Source organism: Pelodiscus sinensis, chromosome 30, assembly GCF_049634645.1.
Source record: "Pelodiscus sinensis isolate JC-2024 chromosome 30, ASM4963464v1, whole genome shotgun sequence".
In the NCBI taxonomy this organism is placed as follows: Eukaryota; Metazoa; Chordata; order Testudines; family Trionychidae; genus Pelodiscus; species Pelodiscus sinensis.
In genome coordinates this window covers 3465273-3487847 of record NC_134740.1, presented here as the reverse complement: position 1 = coordinate 3487847, position 22575 = coordinate 3465273, and the positions used below count along the sequence as shown (strand labels likewise).

The 22575-nt window shown below is 52.7% G+C and overlaps 1 gene segment (V, D, J or C); it reads left to right on the top strand.

The window, feature by feature from the left end:
• Positions 1-887: 887 nt before the first annotated feature.
• On the top strand, positions 888-22088 carry LOC102458786 (immunoglobulin heavy constant gamma 2-like). The segment is given in 7 exon segments: positions 888-1031; positions 9506-9805; positions 10199-10516; positions 10653-10979; positions 11308-11643; positions 21278-21411; positions 21658-22088. Coding segments are annotated over 7 exon segments (1506 nt in total).
• The last annotated feature ends 487 nt before the right edge of the window (positions 22089-22575 follow it).

Genomic DNA, 22575 nt, shown 5'->3' with positions numbered 1-22575 from the left:
AAAGTCTAGGCCTGGCTGTCCCTTCTGCCCCCCATCGCTTGTCTTACATTCCTCCAGGAACTTCTTGGACACTATTTTCCCTGTCCCGTCATGTGTCACACTGCACTGGTAGGTATCGCTCTTCCAGTCACTGGCAAGGATGGTGAGCATGCTGGTCTGGGTATAAAGCCCGTTCCTGGCCATCATCTCTGGGAAATTTTTGCCCTTCTGAGTCACTCCGGCAGAATTCCATTGGATTTTCACTGATGATGGTGAATAGCCAGTCACGAGACAGATGACTTGTCTATCCCGGCAAGTGCGGCTTGTGCTGGTGCAGCAGGAAGCCAGGGGGAAGACAGATGGGGCTGTGTTCCCTGATGGTAGAAAAAAATAGCGTATAAGATAACTCTTCAAATGTACATCTATTGATATATCGATCGATTTATCTATCTCACTAGGAGGGTAGGAAAGCACTGGGATGGGTTCCCTAGGTAGGGGTTGGAAACACCATCCCTAGAGGTATTTAAGTCCCAGTTTGACCAAGCCCTGCCTGGGATGGTTGAGTTGGGGTTGGTCCTGCTTTGGGCAGTGGGTTGGTCTCGATGATTCCCGAGGTCTCTTTCAAACCTGTGAGTCCCACCTCCCCACTCCTGGAATCTCGAATATCTCTGAGCTCTGCAGCTTTCATGCCCATCTCCCTGCGGGGAAACAACCAACAAATAAATAAACAAACAATGTGTCTAAAAAGGGGAAGTTGGCATCAGTGAAACTCGCATCTGTTATTTTGGACCCCAGGTTCCCACCTCGGCCCTCGCCCAGCTGTGGGAATTTTACGCTTTCTAACCAGCTCTCGCGCTGAGAGCCCCCGTTGGGGGTGGTCCAATGTTCTCAGATGACAATTGTCTTGACTCATTTGTGGGGACGAGAGGGACTGTCTCACAGGCACAGATTCCTCATACAAACGACACGACAGACACTGAGCAACGCTGGGCTCCCGGATAGAACCCCCGGCCCAGGGTGCCTGGCCATGACCCACCATGCCTGGAAATTTGGTCAGTGAATGTTTGGGTTGTCATTTGAGTGTGGGGGGATTTCTCCTACCATGTGAACGCACTTAGGGAAGCCATGAGCGCTTGAGAGAACAGGTAAGACTCCTGGGTTCTCTGCCCTTCCTGGGAGGGGAGTGGGGTTCTAGTGGCTGAGGAAGAGGTGGGGCTGGGATCCAGGCAGGCTGAGCTCTCCCCTGATTTCTGAAGAGCAGTGGAGCTTTTCCCTCTGTACAGACAGAGTAGTGGGGGTGGGTGCAGCGCATGGCTCCCCATGCACAGCCTGACAGGGGTAACTCAAGGCAGGCTGTCCTCCCCCCAGGCATCCCTTACACCTCACCCAGCAGCTGGGAACCTAGGAGTGAAGGGGATCCAGGGCCCAAGAACTCAGGAATGGGGACACCAGCACAAATCTGGGGGGAGACCAGAACTGAGCTAGCAGGGGATGCAGAATGGGGCTGAGGGGCACTGGCAGAGCTGTGGGAAACCCAGGGCAGAGCTGTGGGTCTGCAGATGAGGAGTGAGGAGCAGGTGACCACGGCTGGTCATTTGGCCTGTGAACTCTTGACTTCTCACATGAGTGCGGGGGGCTTTCTCCTACCGCAGAGAGACCCATTAGGGAAGCCGTGTGCACTTGAGAGAGGGGCCAGGACTCCTGGACTCACTTTCCAGCTGTGGGAGGGGAGTGGGGGCTAGTGGTTGAGCAGAGGGCTGGGAGCCAGGCAGGCTGAGGTCTCCTCTAATCTCTGAAGAGAGGTTGGGCATGTCCCCGTGTGCAGAGGCCGTAGTGGGGCAGGGTGCAGCACATGGCTCCCCATGCACGGCCTGGGTGTGCTGGGGTAACTCAGGGCAGGCTGTGCTCCCAGGTAGAGATGGAGGCCAGAGGTGCATCCCTCACACCCCACCCTGGGAAACCAGGGGTGAAAGGGTTCCCGGGTCCCAAGAGCTCAGGCGTGGGGGCAAAAGCAGAGTCTGGGGGGAGCCCAGAACTGAGCTAGCAGGGGACGTGGATTGGCACTGAGGGGAACTGGCAGGGCTGCAGGGAGCACAAGGCAAGCCTGGGGGACGGGAGTGAGGGGCAGAAAGGGAACTGGAGAAATGCAGCTGAGCTAGCAGGGACTGCGGGTCATCATCCTAGGGCTGTAGCCCAAGAGTCAGGGGCACCGTCATTGAAAAGGGGGGCTCAGGGCTGGGTTGGTAGGGCCTGCGGGCTGGGAGTGACGGGCACTAACAGGGCAGGGTGAGTGAGGGGTTGGGAGTGAGGGGCACTAGCAAGACTGGGGGAAGCAGGGCTGGTCTAGCAGGAACTGTGGGTCAGGAGTGAGAGGCACCGGCAGTCCTGGGGTTGTAGGGCTAGGCTGGCCGGGGCTATGGATCGGGAGCGAAGGGCACAGGCTGGGCTGGGGGGTCAGGACTGGGCTAGCAGGGGCTGCAGGTCAGAACACAGCTGTGCTGGCAGGGACTGTGGGTCTTGACCCCAGGGCTGAGCAATTAGCAGGGGCTGTGGATCAGCCATGGGGGCAGAACTGGGTTTGCAGGGGCTGCGGGTCGGGCTTGAGGGGCACAGGCAGGGGTGAGTGGGGCCCAGGGCTGGGCTGGCAGGAGCTGTGGGTTGGGAGTGATGGGCACTAGCAGGGCTGGGGGGAGCAGGACAGGGCTAGAAGTGGGTACAGGTCAGGAGTGAGAGGCACTGGCAGCACTGGGATTGGACGATGAGGCCTGCTGGGGCTATGGGTCAGGAGCGAAGGGCACAGGCTGCTCTTGGGGGGACAGTTCTGGGCTAGCTGGGGCTGCAGGTTGAGACTGAGGGGCAGTAGCAGGGCTGGGGGAGCCCAGGGCTGGGTAGCTGGGGCTGTGGGTCAGGACTGAGGGGCAGTAGCAGGGCTGGGGGAGCCCAGGGCTGGGTAGCTGGGGCTGTGGGTTGGGACTGAGGGGCAGTAGCAGGGCTGGGGGAGCCCAGGGCTGGGTAGCTGGGGCTGTGGGTCGGGACTGATGGGCACGGGCAGGGCTGGGGGGAGCAGGGCAGGGCTAGAAGGGGGTACAGATCAGTAGTGATGGGCACTGGCAGGGCAGGAAAAGCCCAGGGCTGGGCCAGCAGGAACTGTGGCTCAGGAGTGAGGGGCACCGGCAGCACTGGGGTTGGATGGTGAGGTCTGCTGGGGCTATGGGTCAGGAGCAAAGGGCACAGGCTGCTCTGGGGCTGCAGGTTGAGACTTAGGGGCAGCAGCAGGATTAGGGGAGCCCAGGGCTGGGTAGCTGGGGCTGTGGGTTGGGACTGAGGGGCAGTAGCAGGGCTGGGGGAGCCCAGGGCTGGGTAGCTGGGGCTGTGGGTCAGGACTGAAGGGCAGTAGCAGGGCTGGGGGAGCCCAGGGCTGGGTAGCTGGGGCTGTGGGTCAGGACTGAGGGGCAGTAGCAGGGCTGGGGGAGCCCAGGGCTGGACTAGCTGGGGCTGCGGGTCAGGACTGAGGGGCAGTAGCAGGACTGGGGGAGCCCAGGGCTGGGCTATCTGGGGCTGCGGGTCAGGACTGAGGAGCAGTAGCAGGACTGGGGGAGCCCAGGGCTGGGTAGCTGGGGCTGTGGGTCAGGACTGAGGGGCAGTAGCAGGGCTGGGGGAGCCCAGGGCTGGGTAGCTGGGGCTGCGGGTTGGGACTGCGGGGCAGTAGCAGGGCTGGGGGAGCCCAGGGCCGGGCTAGCTGGGGCTGCGGGTCAGGACTGAGGGGCAGTAGCAGGGCTGGGGGAGCCCAGGGCTGGGTAGCTGGGGCTGTGGGTCAGGACTGAGGGGCAGTAGCAGGGCTGGGGGAGCCCAGGGCTGGGCTATCTGGGGCTGCGGGTCAGGACTGAGGGGCAGTAGCAGGGCTGGGGGAGCCCAGGGCTGGGTAGCTGGGGCTGTGGGTCAGGTGTTAGGGGCACCAGCAGAGCGGGGAAGCAGCGAGCTCTGGGCTGGGAGTGAGGGGCACTGGCAGGGCAGAGCGCAAGGTCTGGGCTCACAGGGGTGCAGGTGAGGAGTGAGGGACATCGGCAGGGCTGAGGGGGCCCAGGGCTGGGCTAGCAGAGACTCTGGGTTGGGAGTGACGGGCACTAGCAAGGCTGAGGGGGACAGAACTCAGTGGGTCGGGAGTGAGGAGAACTGGCAGGACGCAGGGTGTAGGGCTGGGGAGGCAGGAACTTTGGGGCGGGAGTGAGAGACACTGGCGGTGTTGGTGCACAGGGCTGGGCTAGCAGGGGATACAGATTGGGAGTGAGGGGCACCAGCAGAGTTGGGGTTGTAGGGCTAGGCTGGCTGGGGCTATGGGTCAGGAGCGAGGGGCACAGGCTGGGCTGGGGGCCTAGGGCTGGGCTGGCAGGGGCAGGAGATCGGGTTTGAGCAGCGGGGACAGGGCTCGGGGACACGGCCTGGGAGCCCAAGGGGGGCAACTCAGGGCAGGCTGTGCCCCGACGTCAGAGCAGGGGAAGAGCAGAGCTGCATCCCTCACACCCCACCCAGCCGCTGGGGAGCCAGGGGTGAAAGAGCTCCCAGGCCCCAAGAGCGCAGGTGTGGGTGCAGCAGCAGAGTCTGGGGGGAGCCCAGAACTGAGCGAGCAGGGGACGTGGAATGGGAGTGCGGGGCACTGGCCGGGCTGCAGGGAGCACAGGGCAGGGCTGGAGGATGGGAGTGAGGGGCAGAAAGGGAACTGGAGGAACGTAGCTGAGCTAGCAGGGGCTGTGGGTCATTATCCCAGGGCTCAGCAATTAGCAGGGGCATGGGCATATCTGGGCTGGCAGAGGCTGCAAGTCGGGTTTGAGGGGCGCTGCAGGGCTGAGTGGGGCCCAGAGCTGGGCTAGCAGGGGCTGTGGGTCAGGAGTGAGGGGCACCAGCAGGGTTGGGGAAACCTAGGGATGGGTGCGATGAGAATGGTTGTCATCGACAGTTCCGGGGGGCAGAGCTGGGTCTGGCACTGGGCTGCGGGTAGGGACTCATGGGCACAGGCAGATCTGGGGGGCATGGCTGGCTATGTAGGGGGCTGCAGGTAGAGAATCCAGTGTAGAGGCATAGCTGGGGGGCAGGGCTGGGCTTGCAGGGGCTGTGGGTCAGGAGTGAGGGGCACCAGCAGTTTTGGGGGAGCCCAGGGCTGGGCTAGCAGGGGCTGTGAGGTGGGTACAATGGGAATTGACAGAACTAGCAGACAGGGCTGGTCTGGCAGGGGGCTCCATGTAGGGAATCAGGGGCACTGGAAGAGCTGTGGGGCAGGGCTGTGCTTGTAGGTGCTACGGGTCCAAAGTGAGGGGCAGCGGCAGAGCTGGGAGGGACCCCAAGGCTGATCTAGCAAGAAGCAGCAGCTGGGAATTGAAGGGAACAACCGGACCGTGTGGGATTTCAAGGGGGCTTTGGGTTTTATTTGGGGTAGGGGGCTGAAGCCAGGGCTAAGGGACATTGACAGAGGTGGGGCGTTCACGGCGGGGACAGCAGGGGCTTCTATTAGAACTAGCGTGGGAATAGATGAGTTTTTTCTTCGGGGATTTAATTGTCTCCTCTCTTTAGTGCAATTCAAAAAAATCTAAACTCAGGCATAAATTCCCCCTTTGGTGTGTCCCTCATCAGAGGGAACACCCTGCACTCATCAAGTGCAGGAGCGCATCCCTCTGTGCCATACCTGCCTTCCTTCGCCAGCTCTGCTCTCGTGATCCATGCAAAGAGCCAAGCGTGAGAAGTTCCCGGTGGAGCCAAATGTCTTGACCAGGTGTAGATGAACACTGCAGGGAACCCCAGTTCTGGGAACGGATCAAAGTTCAGGTTGCTGATTTTGCCTTTGAGTGGAGCTGGATCCTTGTTTGAGGTGTCCTCTCTGGGGATGTTTGAGTCTTCCTCTCCAGAAGAGACCGGCTCCGACATCTCCAGCCAATGCCCACTCCAAGTTGCCTCCAGTATGGCCACTCAAAAATTGAGGGAGCTGCAGTTGTTGAGAGATTTCTCCCATAGACGTTAGGAAAGTGTCCAGCAAAAACTTGGCTAGTAACATTGTGAGCTAGGGGGTGTTATAGTCCAAAACTGAGACTGGGGGAAGGAAAGCTTTTCACCCAAATCCCAGAACTGGAACCCTAATTCAAACCTCAAACCCAACTGGTTATACCCCTCGATCCTTAACCATGACCCTAACCCTCGCTTCCATCCTCCAAAAGATGAACAAGCTACTTAACTCCAAGACTAAGAGAGCCTAATTCGAACTACCTACTTCGTGCCACGTGTAGCTGCAGGCACAGAGTCTGCACTAACGGGAATTTAAAAATGGCGGCGCCCGGCAAGATGCAAATGAAGCCCGGGATATTTAAATCCCAGGCTTCATTTGCAACTTCAAATGCCTACATTAGCCACCCTAGTTCGAACTAGGGTGGCAGTGTAGACATACCCCCAGAGAACTGTCTGTCTGGGGTGGGGGTCGGGTCCCTTTAAGCACGGAGCTCAGTTAGCCTCAGGCAGCAGCCCCACACACTAAGTCCTATCCTGATGCCTTGCTGGCACTGGTCGTGGGTTCTAGTCCCGGGTCGGAAGGGATAAAGGGTGACATGATGCTAAGGTGGTGGGGTGGTTTCCCCCATAGACTAGGGGACAGAGCACTTACCTGGGAAGGATGGGGTTGTTGGTTCAGGGCCTACTCAGTGTAGATGCTCTATTTTGAAATAGCAAAACACTATTTCAAAATAGTTTTTGTATATAGATGTGTTATTTTGATTTAATTCGAAATAGTGCTGTAGTGTAGACATACCCTTGGGTTTTCTAGACCATTATGTTACTAGTTTTAAAGAACAATTTTACCCCCAACCATAACCCCTGCTCTCCCCCTAACTGCCTCACTGTCACTCTCTGTGAACCAGGGTTAATAGTAACTGGATGATATTAACATGAATTCTTACCCAATGAGCAAAATGCCGTGAGCTGACTTGGAAAGTCCCAGACTTTCCTGCAAAGGGTCCAGGGACTTCCCAGGATACTAATCAACTGAGTGAGCAAGAGAATCAATAACAGGCCACTAGGGGGCTGATGATCTTAGCAATGAACTTAGGAGCCTCACGAGTGCGTAATATTTACTATTCCTCCACAGCTAATGTGGCAGGTGTTACATGTGCACTGCTTCGGACCGAGGCTTAACAAGCCAAAAGTTAGTGACACAGCGCCTCTTCGGAGCCCAGAAAAATCCTTGAATTTCATTTCCATGGTCAAAACGTTGGGCTGTTTCCTAGCTGCAGAAACTGGGATAGATGGAAGGGGTCTTTTATCCTGCTATCTCGGCATCTTATTGCATTTGGTTCCTCGGGAAAATGCCACCTCTGGTTATTGGGAACAGCTCTCCATTCTGTGAAATTAACCATTTCTTGGGCTCAGTGGGATGCCAGTACCGGGCATTGTCCAATCTAGAGCCAGGAGTTTGGGATATAGAACTCCTGGGTTCTCTACCTCACTCTGCCATTGACTGTGTGTGATCAGTCTCTCAGTCTCTCTCTCTCTGCCTTACTTTCATGGTACACCCACATCTTGAATACTGCATACCTATGGGCTGCGACTAGACTGGCAGGTGTCTACACTGGCCACTTGAATTTGCGCAAGAACACTGATGATCTAATGTAAGATTGTCAGTATTCTTGCGCAAATACTATGCTGCTCCCGTTCGGGAAAAAGCCCTCTTGCGCAAATGTAGTGCCAGTGTAGACAGCGAAAATGGCGAAAATGGAGATCGGGGCTTTCTTGCGCAAAACCGCGTCTAGATTGGCACGGACGCTTTTCCGCAAAAAGTGCTTTTGCGCAAAAGTGTCCGTGCCAATCTAGAAGCTCTTTTCCACAAATGTTTTTAACGGAAAAACTTTTCCGTTAAAAGCATTTGCGGAAAATCATGCCAGTCTAGATGTAGCCATGTGGTCGCCTCATCACAAAAAGATATATTGGATTTGGAAAAGGTTCAGAAAAGGTCAACAAAACTGATGAGGGGTCTGGAATGGGTCCCATATGAAGAGAGATAAAAAAGAGTAGGACTTTTCAGCTTAGAAAAGAGGACGTTAAGGGGGGGGATAAAATGGGGGTCTATCAAATCAGGACCAGTGTGGACAAAACAAACAAGGAAAAGTTATTTACGTAATCCCACAATATAAGAACTAGAGGTCACCAAATGAAATTAATAGACATTAGGTTTTAAATAAACCAAAGAAAATTTTTCCTCACTCAGTGCATAGTCAAGTTGTGGTACTCCTTGGCAGAGGATGTGGTGAAGGCCAGGACTTTCACAGAGTCCAAAAAAAAAGAGCGAGATAGATCCATGGAGTTTAGGTCCATCAAAGGTTATTAGCCAGGATGGGTAGGAATGGTGTCCCTAGCCTCTGTTCCTCTGGAGGTGAGTGATGGAGGAAGGATCACATGAGGATTCCCTGTTGTGTTTCCTCCCTCTGGGGCATCTGGCATTGGCCACTGTTGGCAGACAGGACAGTGGGTTAGATGGACTGCTGGTCTGACCCAGTCTGGCCATTCTCAATATTCTTGTTTCCCCTCTGATCCGATTTGTCCTGCAAGTTTTTTTGGGTCATCATGAGAACATGGGAAGGGCCAGAACAAAGTATGGGGGAGGATCCATTAGGGGATGAGGAGGGAGCACTAGATGCCTTCCCTATATCTCATGGCCTTGGTTTCTCTACTTTTACATCAGAACTTATAGCTCTGCCCGTATTCCCCTTCACCTCCTGCACCGGGGAAAACTCGGTGAATTTCACTTCTGTGGTCAAAATCTTGGATTGTTTCCTAGGTGCAGAAGCTGGGATTGATCCCAGGGGACCTTTATCCTTCCATGTTGGCATCTAATTACATTTGGTTCCTCAGGAAAATGCCACCTCCAGTTAGGGACAACAACCCTCCATTCTTTGACATTAACCATTCCTTGGGTTCCGTGGGATATCAGTACCGGGCATTATCCAGTCTAGAGGCAAGAGGTTTGGATACAGGACTCCTGGCTTCTTTCCCTGAATCTGCCTCTGACCTCCTGAGATCCGGTCCCTTCCTCTCCCCCTCTCTCTGCCTCGCTTTCCCGTCTGATCCTTCCTGAATTGCTCCTCTTGGGCCTGCAAGTTCTTTGGGGTCATCGTAAGAAGATCAGAGCAGCCAGCCTGTGTCAGATCAAAGGTCCCTCCAGCCCAGAGTCCTGTCTGCCCACAGTGGCCAATGCCAGGTGCCCCAGAGGGAGTGAACAGAAGAGGGTATCCTCATTTGATCCTTCTCCTATCATCCATTCCCAGCTTCTGGCAAAGAGAAGCTAGGGGACCCCGTCCCTGCCCACCTTGGCTAACAGAGAATAACACTTTCCAGCAATCAACAGCCTTGACATAAGCTGCCTGCTGTGCAGACAGGAGCAGAGATGAGGAAGAGATAGACCCAGTGCCATGTTATGGGACCAGTCCTGCACAGAACAGGACAAGGTCTCAGTCCAGGACTCATCTCATGGTGTTGCTCTCTCTGCCTTTTACAGCTGGACCCACATCACCATCTGTCTTCCCCCTCACCTCCTGTGTCGGAGAAGCCACCACCTCCCAGGTCACCTTTGGCTGCCTGGTCAAAGACTATACCCCTGAGTCGGTCACCGTGCAATGGTGCCCCAGTGTCAGCACCTCAGGCCTGAGAACCTACCCCTCCATGCTGCAAACTTCCAGCGGCCTCTACTCGCTCAGCAGCCAGGTCACCGTCCCAGCCAGCAGCTGGGAATCCAACACCTATCGCTGCACCGTCGGGCACCAGCCCACCAGCTTCAGCATCACCAAGGAAATCCCAAGTAGGGGCAGCGTGGCCGAAGGAGGGGAGCGGGAGGGGAACACGGATGCAGTGATGGCTGCACGGAGACAGGGTGGGAGCCTGCTAGTTGGGTGAACTGGTAGAGTGGCTGGTGTGGGTGGATGGAGGGAAAGAGAGATGCCATGGAAAGACAGGAATGTCCAGGGTTAGGTGGATGATTTTGGGTCTGGACAGGGAGCATGTGGGGCCATAACAGAGAGGCAGAGGGATGAGTAAAGAGAAATCCTGCAAAGAGAAGCCAGGGGAAAAGCAGTAGATGTCTCCAAAGAGGGCACCGTGCTGTCGGGAGCAGAATGACAGATGGGGAGGGCCATGCTGCCAGGAAAGGAGTGGGGGTTTGTACAGCCATTAAAACCTGCTACCCTTCTCCCAGAATCCTTCAAACCCCAGCCACCCATGGTTCAAGTCTACCACTCCTGCACCACCAAGCCAAGCACCATCCACCTGCTCTGCCTCATCTCTGGCTTCAACCCCACACCCGTGACGGTGGAGTGGCTGGTGGACGGTGTGTCTGGGAAGCTTCAGGGCAGCACGGCCCCTGCCAAGATGGACGCTGGAGGCCAAACCTTCAGCACCCACAGCAACGTCAGCATCTCCCAGAAAGACTGGATGGAGGACAAGACGTACACATGCAGGGTGTCCCACCAGCGCACCAAGACCGCGGTGGAGGATAACGCCCACAAGTGCAAAGGTGACACATAGCTGGGATGCCTGAGAAAGGTGGGAGGGTGACACTGGGATGGTTCAAAGACGGAGAGGGGAAACTGCGGTGGGATTGGACAGGGGAGACCAGGCATAGCATTTGATGTGGGCTCTCCTGTTTCTAGACGTAACTCAATGTAGCAGACGCATCCTCGTCTTCATGGTGCCCCCGGAACCTTCTGAACTCTATGCGGGCGGCAGCCCCATGCTCATCTGCCTGGTCGTCAACCTACCTAACAGCACTAACCTGACAGTGGTCTGGTCCCAGGAGAAGTCAGGGCCTGTTAGCTCCGAACCACTCACCTTTTCTGAGCAGAGCAACCGCACCTTCACCGCCTCCAGTATCCTGCCCATCTCCGAGAGTGACTGGGAGAAAGGAGAAAATTACACCTGCAAAGTGGAGCACTCGGAGCTGCCCTCACCTATCATCAAATCCATCTCCAAGCAGCAAGGTAGGAGGAGGGAATGGTCCCTAAGGGAGAGACCCCTATTACAGCCCCCAGCAGGGAGGGATGGTCTGTCGAGGAAGTCCCAGCCCCTAACAACCTGGGATCCTGGCCCTGGGTCCCTCTCTATCCCCATGTGAGATGAAACCATCCTACCCCCCCATTCCACATCCCAGGACTACCCCAATCCCAGCTCTGCCCACCAACCTGAAGGAGAAAGGGCATGTTCCTACACCCCCCCAAAAACAAACACAAGCCTTGGCTATATTCTCATGTGGTCCCTGGCAAGTGATGTGCATGGCTCATCTGTGTCCTCCATTCCCACCCATCCAAGGCAAGAATTCCTCACCTTGTGTCTACCTCCTGCACCCACACCCTGAGGAGCTGAGCAACAATGGAGACTCCGTCAGCCTCACCTGCATGGTGCGGGGCTTCTACCCTGAGCACATCTCAGTGAAGTGGATGGAGAACAAAATATCCAGCGACAGCGACAAATCGGTCACCACCTCTCCTATGAAGGAAGGAGACGGCGACTCAACCTACTTCCTCTATAGCAAGATGACAGTCAACAAGGCCAGCTGGAACAATGGGACCATCTACACCTGCATGGTCATCCACGAAGCCCTGAAACCAAATAAATTCATTCTATGCAACATCTGTAATGTCCCCGGTAAATGTCTCCCAGCCCCACTGTCCAGTAGAGCTTCCTGTGCTGCCAAGTGAATAAATTGGACTTGTGTGTGAGCTCACCTCCAGGTCTCCTTGTTGAGGTGTCCTTGGGTGACGTCTGTGGGTTGTTCAAGGGGGAGACATTCTCAGATTGAAAGCGCCAAGATTTTAAAATATTGCAATGCTGGGGATGCTAACATACAGATCCTGTATGTGTGGGTACATATATAGCAGGGAAGGATGGGTAGCTACATGGGAAGATGCTGTGGAAAGAAGGATGGGTAGACACATGAGTAGATGGTGTGGAAAGAAGGATGGGTAGATGTATGAGTTGCTGATGTCAAAGAAGAATGGATTGATGTATGAGTAGATGACATGGAAGGAAGGATGGGTGGATACTTGAGTAGCTGACTTGAAAGGAAGGATGGGTTGACAAATAGGTCTGATGGAAGGAAGGACTGGTCGATACCATTGAAGGAATGGCATGGAAATAGGCATGGAAATAGGATCTATTAAAGGCATGGAAGGAAGGATGTATTGATACAAAAGTTGACGGCATGGAAGGAAGGTTGGCTATATGCCATGGAAGGAAATATAGATTGAGGCCATAAAGGGAGGGTGGGTAGATAACATGAAAGAAGGGTGGGTTGATGCTATTGAAGAAAGGTTCAGTGGCTACATCATGGAAGCAAAGTTGGAGAGGTCTAGAGAGACAGTTAAATATATACATAGAAATTGCAGAGGAACAGTGACGTTCAAGCCCAGCTGAGTTGGTTGGCTATAGAGGGATGAGGATGAATACATCATAGAATGATAGAATACTAGGACTGGAAGGGACCTCGAGAGGTCATCGAGTCCAGTCCCCTGCCCTCATGGCAGGACCCAGTACTGTCTAGACCATCCCTGATAGACATTTATCCAACCTACTCTTAAATATCTCCAGAGATGGGGATTCCACAACCTCCCTGGGCAATTTATTCCAGTGTTTAACCACCCTGACAAGTAGGAACGTTTTCCTAATGTCCAACCTAAGCCTCCCTTGCTGCAGTTTAAGCCCATTGCTTCTTGTTCTGTCTTCAGAGGCCAAGATGAACAAGTTTTCTCTCTCCTCTTTATGACATCCTTTTAGATACCTGAAAACGGCTCTCATGTCCCCCCTCAGTCTTCTCTTTTCTAAACTAAACGAACCCAATTCTTTCAGCCTTCCTTCAAAGGTCATGTTCTCTAGACCTTTCATCATTCTTGTTGCTCTTCTCTGGACCCTCTCCAATTTCTCCACATCTTTCTTGAAATGCGGTGCCCAGAACTGGACACAAACCTCCAACTGAGGCCTCACTGGCACAGAGTAGAGCGGAAGAATGACTTCTCGTGTCTTGCTCACAACACACTTGTTAATGCAGCCCAGAATCATGTTTGCTTTTTTTGCAACAGCATCACACTGCTGACTCATATTCAGCTTGTGGTCCACTATAACCCCCAGATTCCTTTCTGCCGTATTCCTTCCCAGACCGTCGCTTCCCATTCTGTGTCTGTGAAATTGATTGTTCCTTCCTAAGTGGAGACTTTGCATTTGTCTTTATTAAACTTCATCCTGTTTACCTCAGACCATTTCTCCAATTTGTCCAGATCATTTTGAATTATGACTCTATCCTCCAGAGCAGTCGCAACCCCTCCCAGCTTGGTATCATCTGCAAACTTAAGAGGCGTACTTTCTATGCCAATATCTAAATCATTGATGAAGATAGTGAACAGAGCCGGTCCCAAAACAGACCCCTGCAGAACCCCACTTGTTATACCTTTCCAGCAGGATTGTGAACCATTGATAACTACTCCCTGAGTACGGTTATCCAGCCAGTTATGCACCCACCTTATAGTAGCCCCATCTAAGTTGTATTTGCCTAGATCAGTGTCCCCAACCTTTTGAGGTTGTCGGGCACCAGGGGGCATTGCCCACCGGGCGCCAGGGGGCGGGGACACTTGCGCTCCCGGGGATGGGTCCCCCCTTGCCGCATGCCCAGGGGCGGGCCCCCACCTAGCCGTGCGCCCCGGGGCAGGGCCCCCTCCAAGGGCCGCGCGCCCGGGGCCGGCGCTCCCCTCCCCGCCGAGTGCCACACGCCCGGGGCCAGGGCCGGCGCTCCCCCCCCGCCGAGTGCCGCGCGCTCGGGGCCAGCGCTCCCCCCACCGAGCGCCCGGGGCCGGCGCTCCCCCCACCGAGTGCCCGGGGCCGGCGCTCCCCCCCCTCCCTCCGAGTGCCACGCGCCCGGGGCTGGGGCTGGCGCTCCCCCCCCCCGCCGAGTGCCACGTGCTCGGGGCCGGCGCTCCCCCGACCAAGTGCCCGGGGCCGGCGCTCCCCCCCGCCGCATGGCCGGGGCCGGCGCTCCCCCCACCAAGCGCCCGGGGCCGGCGCTCCCCCCCGCCCGCCGAGTGCCGCGCGCCCGGCGCTCCCCCCCCCCCCGCCCGCTGAGTGCCGCGTGCCCGGCGCTCCCCCCGCCAAGTGCCCGTGCGCCATGTGCCCGGGGCCAGGCCTAGATAATGGGGACCACGGGCCTAGATAATGGATAAGAATATAACGTGAGACTGTATCAAACACCTTACTAAAGTCTAGGTATATCACATCCACCACTTCCCCCTTATCCACAAGAAAGCTATCAGATTGGTTTGACATTATTTATTCTTTACAAATCGATGCTGGCTGTTCCCTATCACCTTGCCACCTTCCAAGTGTTTACAGGTGATTTCCTTAATTACTTGCTCCATTATCTTCCCTGGCACAGAAGTTAAACTAACTGGTCTGTAGTTTCCTGGGTTGTTCTTATTTCCCTTTTTATAAATGGGCACTAGATTTGCCCTTTTCCAGTCTTCTGGAATCTCTCCTGTCTCCCATGATTTTCCAAAGATGATAGCTAGAGGCTCAGATACCTCCTCTATCAGCTCCTTGAGTATTCTAGGATGCATTTTATCAGGCCCTGGTGACCTGCAGGCATCTAACTTTTCTAGGTGATTTTTAACTTGTTCTTTATTTATTTTATCTTCTAAACCTACCGCCTTCCAACTAGCATTCACTATGTTAGGCATTCCTTCAGACTTCTCTATGAAGACCGAAACAAAGAAGTCATTAAGCATCTCTGCCATTTCCAAGTTTCCTATTATGTTTCTTTCTCCTCACTGAGCAGTGGGCCTACCCTGGCCTTGGTCTTCCTTTTGCTTCTAATGTATTTATAAAAAGTCTTCTTGTTTCCCTTTATTCCTGTAGCTAGTTTGAGCTCATTTTGTGCCTTTGCCTTTCTAATCTTGCCCCTGCATTCCTTTGTTGTTTGCCTATATTCATCCTTTGTAATTTGTCCTACTTTCCATTGGATTCTGGGAGGTGGACGATACATAAAGGGATGACTAGATAAGTAGACGGAATTGGATGGACGGATGGACTAACAGATGATGGGTAGATGGATGCAGAGGTAGGGGTTTGGTGTTCATAGGTCAATATGGATGCATGGAAATTATGGGGGGTGGAGTTCAAGATAAGAATTGTAAAGAGGATAGGATGCCTAGGCAGGTAGCTGCATTGCTGGATGGTTCAGCCAACCCTGGGATCTCATTCAGGCAAGATCCCCTCTAGGCTATTACTATTTTATCAGGATCAACCTACACCCCACATGCCCTGCCACCACAGACAGAAGCAGAAGCCCGATAGGGATTTTCCAGACAGAGTCAGTAGTGGTAGGTAATTCGAATACTCTGGCTCTCATACACAATTCACCTGCTGGCTAGAATGCCAAAGGCTCTCCCTCCACCTGCATCACCTCTGATCCTCAGCAGCAGCAGAAGCAGAGGAGGGGGATCCAGGACAAGATACAGAAAATGCCACAAACAGGGATCCACTACAGGGACTAAGCAGTAGGGATATGTCTACACTAGCTCGTTAGTTCGAGCTAGGTAGGCAAATGAGGTCAACCTTAGTCCTCGTGGAACGAGGTGTACCGGTAGTTTGAATTAGAGAACCTAATTTGAACTACCTACTCTGTGCCGCGTGTAGCCGTGGGCACGGAGTTCGGACTAAGGGGGATTTAAAAATGGCAGTGCCCAGGAACATGCAAATGAATCCTGGGATATTTAAATCCCGGGCTTCCTTTGCAACCCCGGTTGTCCTCATTTGCCTACCTAGCTCGAACTAATGAGCTAGTATAGACATACCCTAGTAGGGCTGCTATCTGGAGCAGGTAGCAAGCTAAGTTAAAATCTCATTACCTCCAGTGATATAAAGGGCCCCAGGTAGTAGGGTGGTCCACATGATGCAGATTCTTCTATTGCCCCCCACATGAGCCCCATCCCCTACATGCCCCCTCCAGTGTCCTGCCATGTGTGTATCAGCCTCAGAGGCAGATGGCTGAGGGCTGGACTCATATCAAGCAGTGCCAAGCACAGAGCTGGCACCTGGGATTTAAAGGTTACCACCTGCAGGGTAGGTGTTAGAGTTGCCCCCAGGGGCAACACGGGAATGTCACGGAGAAGGTGTCACAGTATAGGAGTGGCAGGGCAGGGGTTGTCTGAGTGAGAGACAGAGACAAAGACAGAGAGAGAGGGGGAAAGAGAGAAAGAACTACTCTGATACAGATGGGTACACAAGCCACATGGCATGACACAGAATTCCTCTCCCCTGGGCTTTCCTGATTGTACACACTCTGGGTATGTCTAGATTACAGGGTTTTGTTGACAGAAGTTTTGTCGACAGATACTGTCGACAAAGCTTCTGTCGACAAAGAACGTCTAGACTACATCCAGTTCTGTCGACAAAGCAAGCCACTTTGTCGACATAACAGTGTGGACGCAAAGGACAATGTAGATGCAATAATGCCTTCTATCGACAGAACTCTGTCAACAAAAGGCGTTATTCCTCGTAGAATGAGGTTTACATACATCGACAAAACTGCTGAGTTTTGTCTACATTATGTCGACATAACTCAAAGGCAGTGTGGACGCAGGTATAGTTTTGTCAACAAAAGTCCACTTTTGTCGACAAAACCCTGTAGTCTAGACACACCCCCAGAGACACTGAACACAGGGGCTGTGTCTACATTGGCCCCTATTCCGTAATAGGGATGCTAATGTAGCACTTTGGAATAGGCAAATCCATGGGGGATTTAAATATCCCCCGCGGGATTTGCATTTTCATGGCTGCCGCTTTTTTCCGGCTTGTAGATAAGCCAGAGAAAAGCGCCAGTCTGGACGCGATCCTCCGGAAAATAAGCTCTTTTCCAGAGGATCTCTTAGGGTGTGTCTAGACTACCTAGTTTTGTCGACAAAAGTGGACTTTTGTCGACAAAACTATACCAGCGTCTACACTACCGCTGAGTTCTGTCGACATAACGTCAACAGAACTCAGCAGTTTTGTCGACGCTGGTATACCTCATTTTATGATGCATAACACCTTGGGTACGTCTAAACTACTTGCCTCCGTCAACGGAGGCATGTAGATTAGCCAGATCGGCAGAGGGAAATGAAGCCGTGATTAAAATAATTGCGGCTTCATTTAAATTTAAATGGCTGCCCCGCTCTGCCAATCAGCTGTTTGTCGGCAGATCGGGGCAGTCTGGACGCGCCGCACCGACAAAGAAGCCTTTCTTGATCGGCACAGGTATGCCTCGTGAAACCAAGTTTACCTGTGCCAATCAAGAAAGGCTTCTTTGTCGGCGCGGCGCATCCAGACTGCCCCGATCTGCCGACAAACAGCTGATCGGCAGAGCAGGGCAGCCATTTAAATTTAAATGAAGCCGCGATTATTTTAATCGCGGCTTCATTTCCCTCTGCCAATCTGGCTAATTTACATGCCTCCGTCGACGGAGGCATGTAGTCTAGACACACCCCTTCTGTCGACAGAACTCTGTCGACAGAAGGTATTATTGCCTGTAACATTGCGTCCAGACTACGGAGTTCTGTCGACAAAGCAGCTTGCTTTGTCGACAGAACTCAATGTGTCTGGACGCTCTTTGTCGACGGAAGTTTTGTCGACAGTATCTGTCGACAAAACTTCCGTCGACAAAACGCGGTAGTCTAGACGTACCCTTATTCCCACTTGAAAGTAGGAATAAGAGATCTTCCAGAAAAGAGCTTATTTTCCGGAGGATCGCGTCCAGACTGGCGCTTTTCTCCAGCTTATCTACAAGCCGGAAAAAAGTGGCAGCCATGAAAATGCAAATCCCGCGGGGGATATTTAAATCCCCCATGGATTTGCCTATTCCAAAGTGCTACATTAGCATCCCTATTACGGAATAGGGGCCAATGTCAACGTAGCCAGGGAGACACAAACATGCCCCCACACCCATCCTTGCACCTCTTATCCAAACACCTCTCAACTTTCTAGTGGTGGTGGGGACTAGAAACAATCATTCCCAGCATGAAAACAGTGATGACTCTGTTCAGAAAAGCAACAATGTTCAACATTCCCATATCATACATCCGGGGCAAGTACAGGTTGTTTTTGGGCAAGCGGGCTCTGTATGATCAGCCCCAGAAATGGCTGAAGTATCTCCTAGGTTTCAGGGGCATTGGGATGTGGGTCCTGGAGCCATCTACACGAAGTCCATCTATTTTGGTCTTTGGGGGGGGGTGGGGTCTCCCCGACCATGGCAGCATTCTAATATCTCACTCACTCCTATGGATTCTAACATCTTACTCACTCACTGCATGGATAGTTCAGTGGTTTGAGCATTGGCCTCTTAAACGCAGGGTTGTGAGTCCAATCCTTGCGGAGACCAGTCAGGAATTTGGGGCAAAAAATTGTCAGGGATGGTACTTGGTCCTGCTGTGAAGGCAGGGGACTGGACTAGATAACCTTCCAAGGTCGCTTCCAGTTCTAGAAGATAGGCAATTTCCATTATAATCTTAAGCCAGCTTTCACAGACAGGGAAATTAAGGCACATTGAGGTTTAACACCTGGCAAGTTTCACTATTTGGGTACATGTCAATGGCCACATGGGATGGAGAACTGGGAGGTTCTGTGTCCATTTCATCTTCACGGGCTATGCTGGATGACCAGAGGGAAGGGAAGAAGGGATAGATGGGTGGATGGAGGCATTATTTGATAAAAGAATGGATGGGTGTAGCTAGAGAGAGATGGATGGAGACATGCTTCTCTGGATGATTGCGTGGGTGGAGGGGAGTAGTGGAAGGATGGATGACATATGGATGGATGCTTGGATGTATGTATGGATGGATGGATTAATGTATCTAAGGATGGATTGTTGGATGGTTTGCTACCATGGATAGATACAAGTATCTGGAGATGTAAGGGTGGAGCTTCATAAATGGATGGATGGAGGCATCTGAGGATGGACTGATGGATTAGTAGATGCTTTGTGGTCATAGATACATGGAGGGCTAAGAGGGGATGGATGGATTCTTTGCAGGTTGGATGTAGGGTTTGCGGTCATGAACTGATGGTTGTATCTAGATATGGATGAATGGATGGGTAGATGTATGGGGGTGTTGGGCAGTAGATTGGTGGATGGATAAATGAATGGTTTGTGATTATGGATGTAGAGATGAATGGATGGATACATTGATGGACGGTTTGTTGTCATCAATAAATGTAGGTTTAATTTTGGCTTGACATAGGCATAGTTTGTGGTCATGGTTGGAAGGATGGATGGATGGATGGATGGATGGATGAAGGGATAGATCTAGAGATAGATGGATGTTATTTTGTCATGGATGAACGGGAACATGAGGCTGTGTCTAGGGATGGATGGATGTTTTGTGGTCAGGGTTGGATGGATATAACCAGAGGATGTGGATGCATGGAGGAGTTAATTTAGGATGGTGAGAAGGATGGAGGTGTCTAGGGATATACCGCTATATCGGTGGGTGATTTGTGATCATGCTGTATGGAAGTATCTAGAGAGATGTGGGAAAGAGTCATAGATGGAAGGATGAGATATCTGGGAAGAGAATGGCAAATGGATAGAAATTGATGCTCATGGATGAATGGGGGGTGAGTGAAGATGGATGGATGGATGGATCTAGGAATGTATTGATGGGTCAGTGGATGATTTGTCATTATGCATGGACAGATGTATCTATAGGTGGAATGTAGAGAAGTATAGATGGAAGGATGGAGGTGAGCAAGGTTGGACTTATGGACAGATAGCTAGCTTGTGGTCAGAGATGAATGGATGGAGGATTGTGGAGGAATTTATGTCAACATGGATGCATGGTTTGTGGGGTGGATGGGTGGATTAGAAATTCATGGGTGCAGGCATAGATGGATGAAGGTGTCTTGGGATTCACATATGAATGGATCGGTGGTTTGTGTCCATGGATGGAGGGATGTATCTAAAGATGGTTGGGTGGACAGGCATGGATATATGAATGGCTGCATTGGTTGTGGACATGGATACATGGAGGGATAAGTGAGGATGGATGTAGAGATGAATGGGTGGATACATGGATGGATGGTTTGTTTTCACCAATAAATGGAGGTTTCATTTTGGATGGACATGTGCATAGTTTGTGGTCGTGGTTTGAAGGATGGAGGGATGGATGGATCTAGAGAAGAATGGATGGATATTCTTTGGTCACAGATGAACGAAAGCATGAGCAGGAGTGGATGGATGTACCTAGAGATGGAGAGAGGGTGGCAGAGAGAGGTTAGGTCTAGGGATGGATGGATGTTTTGTGATCAGGGTAGGATGGCTGTACCCAGAGACCAGGATGTGGATGAGAGGAGGAATTCATTTAGGATGGTTAGGGGGGTGGAGATGTCTAGGGATATACTCTAGGGATGGTCATGGATGAGTGGGGGGTGAGTGATGATGGATGGATGGACGGATGGATGGATCTAGGAATGTATTGATGGGTCAATGGATGATTTGTCATCATGCATGGATGGATGTATCTATAGATTGAAGTGTAGAGAAGTACTGATAGAAGGATAGAGGTGAGCAAGATTGGACTTATGGATGGATAGCTGGCTTGTGGTCATGGATGAATGGTTGAAAGATTGGGGGAGGGATTTATGTCAAGACAGATGGTTTGTGGTGTTGATGGATCATTTGTAATGATGGATGGATGGATTAGATGGATGGATTAGAAATTCATGGGTGTATAAAGATGTCTTGGAATTCATATATGAATGGATCGGTGGATGGTTTCTGGCCATGGATGGAGGGATGTATCTAAAGATGGTTGGATGGACAGGCATAGATAGACGCATAGCAGAATGGGTTGTGGTCATCGAAATATGGAGGGTTAGGTTGAGATAGATAGATGGAGGGCTGGTTTGTAGGAATGAATGGACGAAATTGTGAGGACGGATGTATGGATGGGTCTAGAGATGGAAAGGAGGCAGAAAGGTGCTATATCTTGGGATGGATGGATGGAATGGTGAGCATAGATTGACTTTAGAGAGGGAAGGAAGGAGGGAGAGAGGGTCCTATGTTGGGACGGATGGATGGGTGATTTGTCGGGATGGATGTGTGGCTTATAGGCAGGGTTAGATGAATGTACCCACAGACAGATGATGGAGGGATGGAAAGATGGGTGGAGAGAGGGAGACACCGACTGCTCTTCGGTACAACATCTGAGCTTTCTCTCTTGCATGGGTTGACTCGGAGGTGACGTCTCTTTCTCTCCCCCTACAGAGGCGATCATGTCTGGTGAGGTTTGCACCGAGGACAGCGACGAGGATCTTGACAGCCTCTGGAGCATCATCTTGGTCTTCGTCACCCTCTTCCTCCTGAGTGTGTGCTACAGCGCCATGGTGACCCTGTTCAAGGTGAGGGAGGGCGAACATGGGAGTGATGGACAGAGCTAGGTTAGCAGAGGTGCGTGCATCATGGGAGGGAAGGAAAGACGGGAGGCACAAAGGAGAAAGAAGAAAGGTTGCGTGAGACACAGGCTGAATGAAGGAGACATAGACGTGAAAACCAGACAGAATGACTCCGAAGGACAGACAGACGGCTTCCCACCCCCAGCTCTGACCCCCTCTCATGCCTGCTGTCTCTGTCCTTCCCCTTTCCAGATGAAGTGGCTTTTTGTCACCGTGGTGCAGCTGAAGCAGATGAGCAGCCCGAGTACAAGAATGTGATCCAGCGCGTGGTGTAGGGGCGTGGCCCCCTTTCTTTGCCATTGCCGTCCCGCCTCCCATAGAGCTACCCTGCAGCTCGCTGCCATGGTAGATTCTTCCAGTGCAGGGTGAGAGTGACTCACCCCCTGTGGCCTCCTCAGCCCTCAGCTGCTGGGCTTGCTGCCCTGCCGGGATCTGGGCTGTGGCCGGGCAATTTCTGTCATGCAGGGAAGGAGCGACCTGAGCAAGGAACCACCCCACATCCCACGTCCAGCTTGCACCCAGAAGTCCAGTTCTGTGGGAGTGGGTCAGAGCCAGCACCCCCTAGAGGAGAAAGTTCCCATGTCCCTATGCCTACCCATACATCTCAGCCAGCCCCTTGAACTTTCCCTGGCTCAGAGCCAACGTTTCTTAGACGAGAGATTCCCGTTGCCCTATTTCCTAACACCCACCCAGCGGCAGCCAGTCTCTCACGCTGGAGCGGGGCTGAAGCCGGGGCTGTGTCTGTTGTGCTTTCTGTTGTATATTGAGATCCTCACTGGGAGTCGTGTGTGGCACGTTTGAGACTTTCGTTGTTTGCACTGAGTAATAATGAATAAATAGAGGACCAACTCAGGCTCTGTTTCTTTCTCAGCCCACACCCCTGCCTTGAAAAGATCCCTGAGACCCACCAGACAGCTGCATTGTGTGTGCAGAGGGCACCGCCAGGTAGGGTCAATAGTTCTAAGGTGCCCCCTAATCAAGTGGGACACAGGGGGCCTATGGACAAACCTAGAAATCTGGGATTTCATCCCTCATTCCCTAAAGAAGAGTCGGAAATGGAAAGAAAGAAAGAAAGAAAGAAAGAAAGAAAGAAAGAAAGAAAGAAAGAAA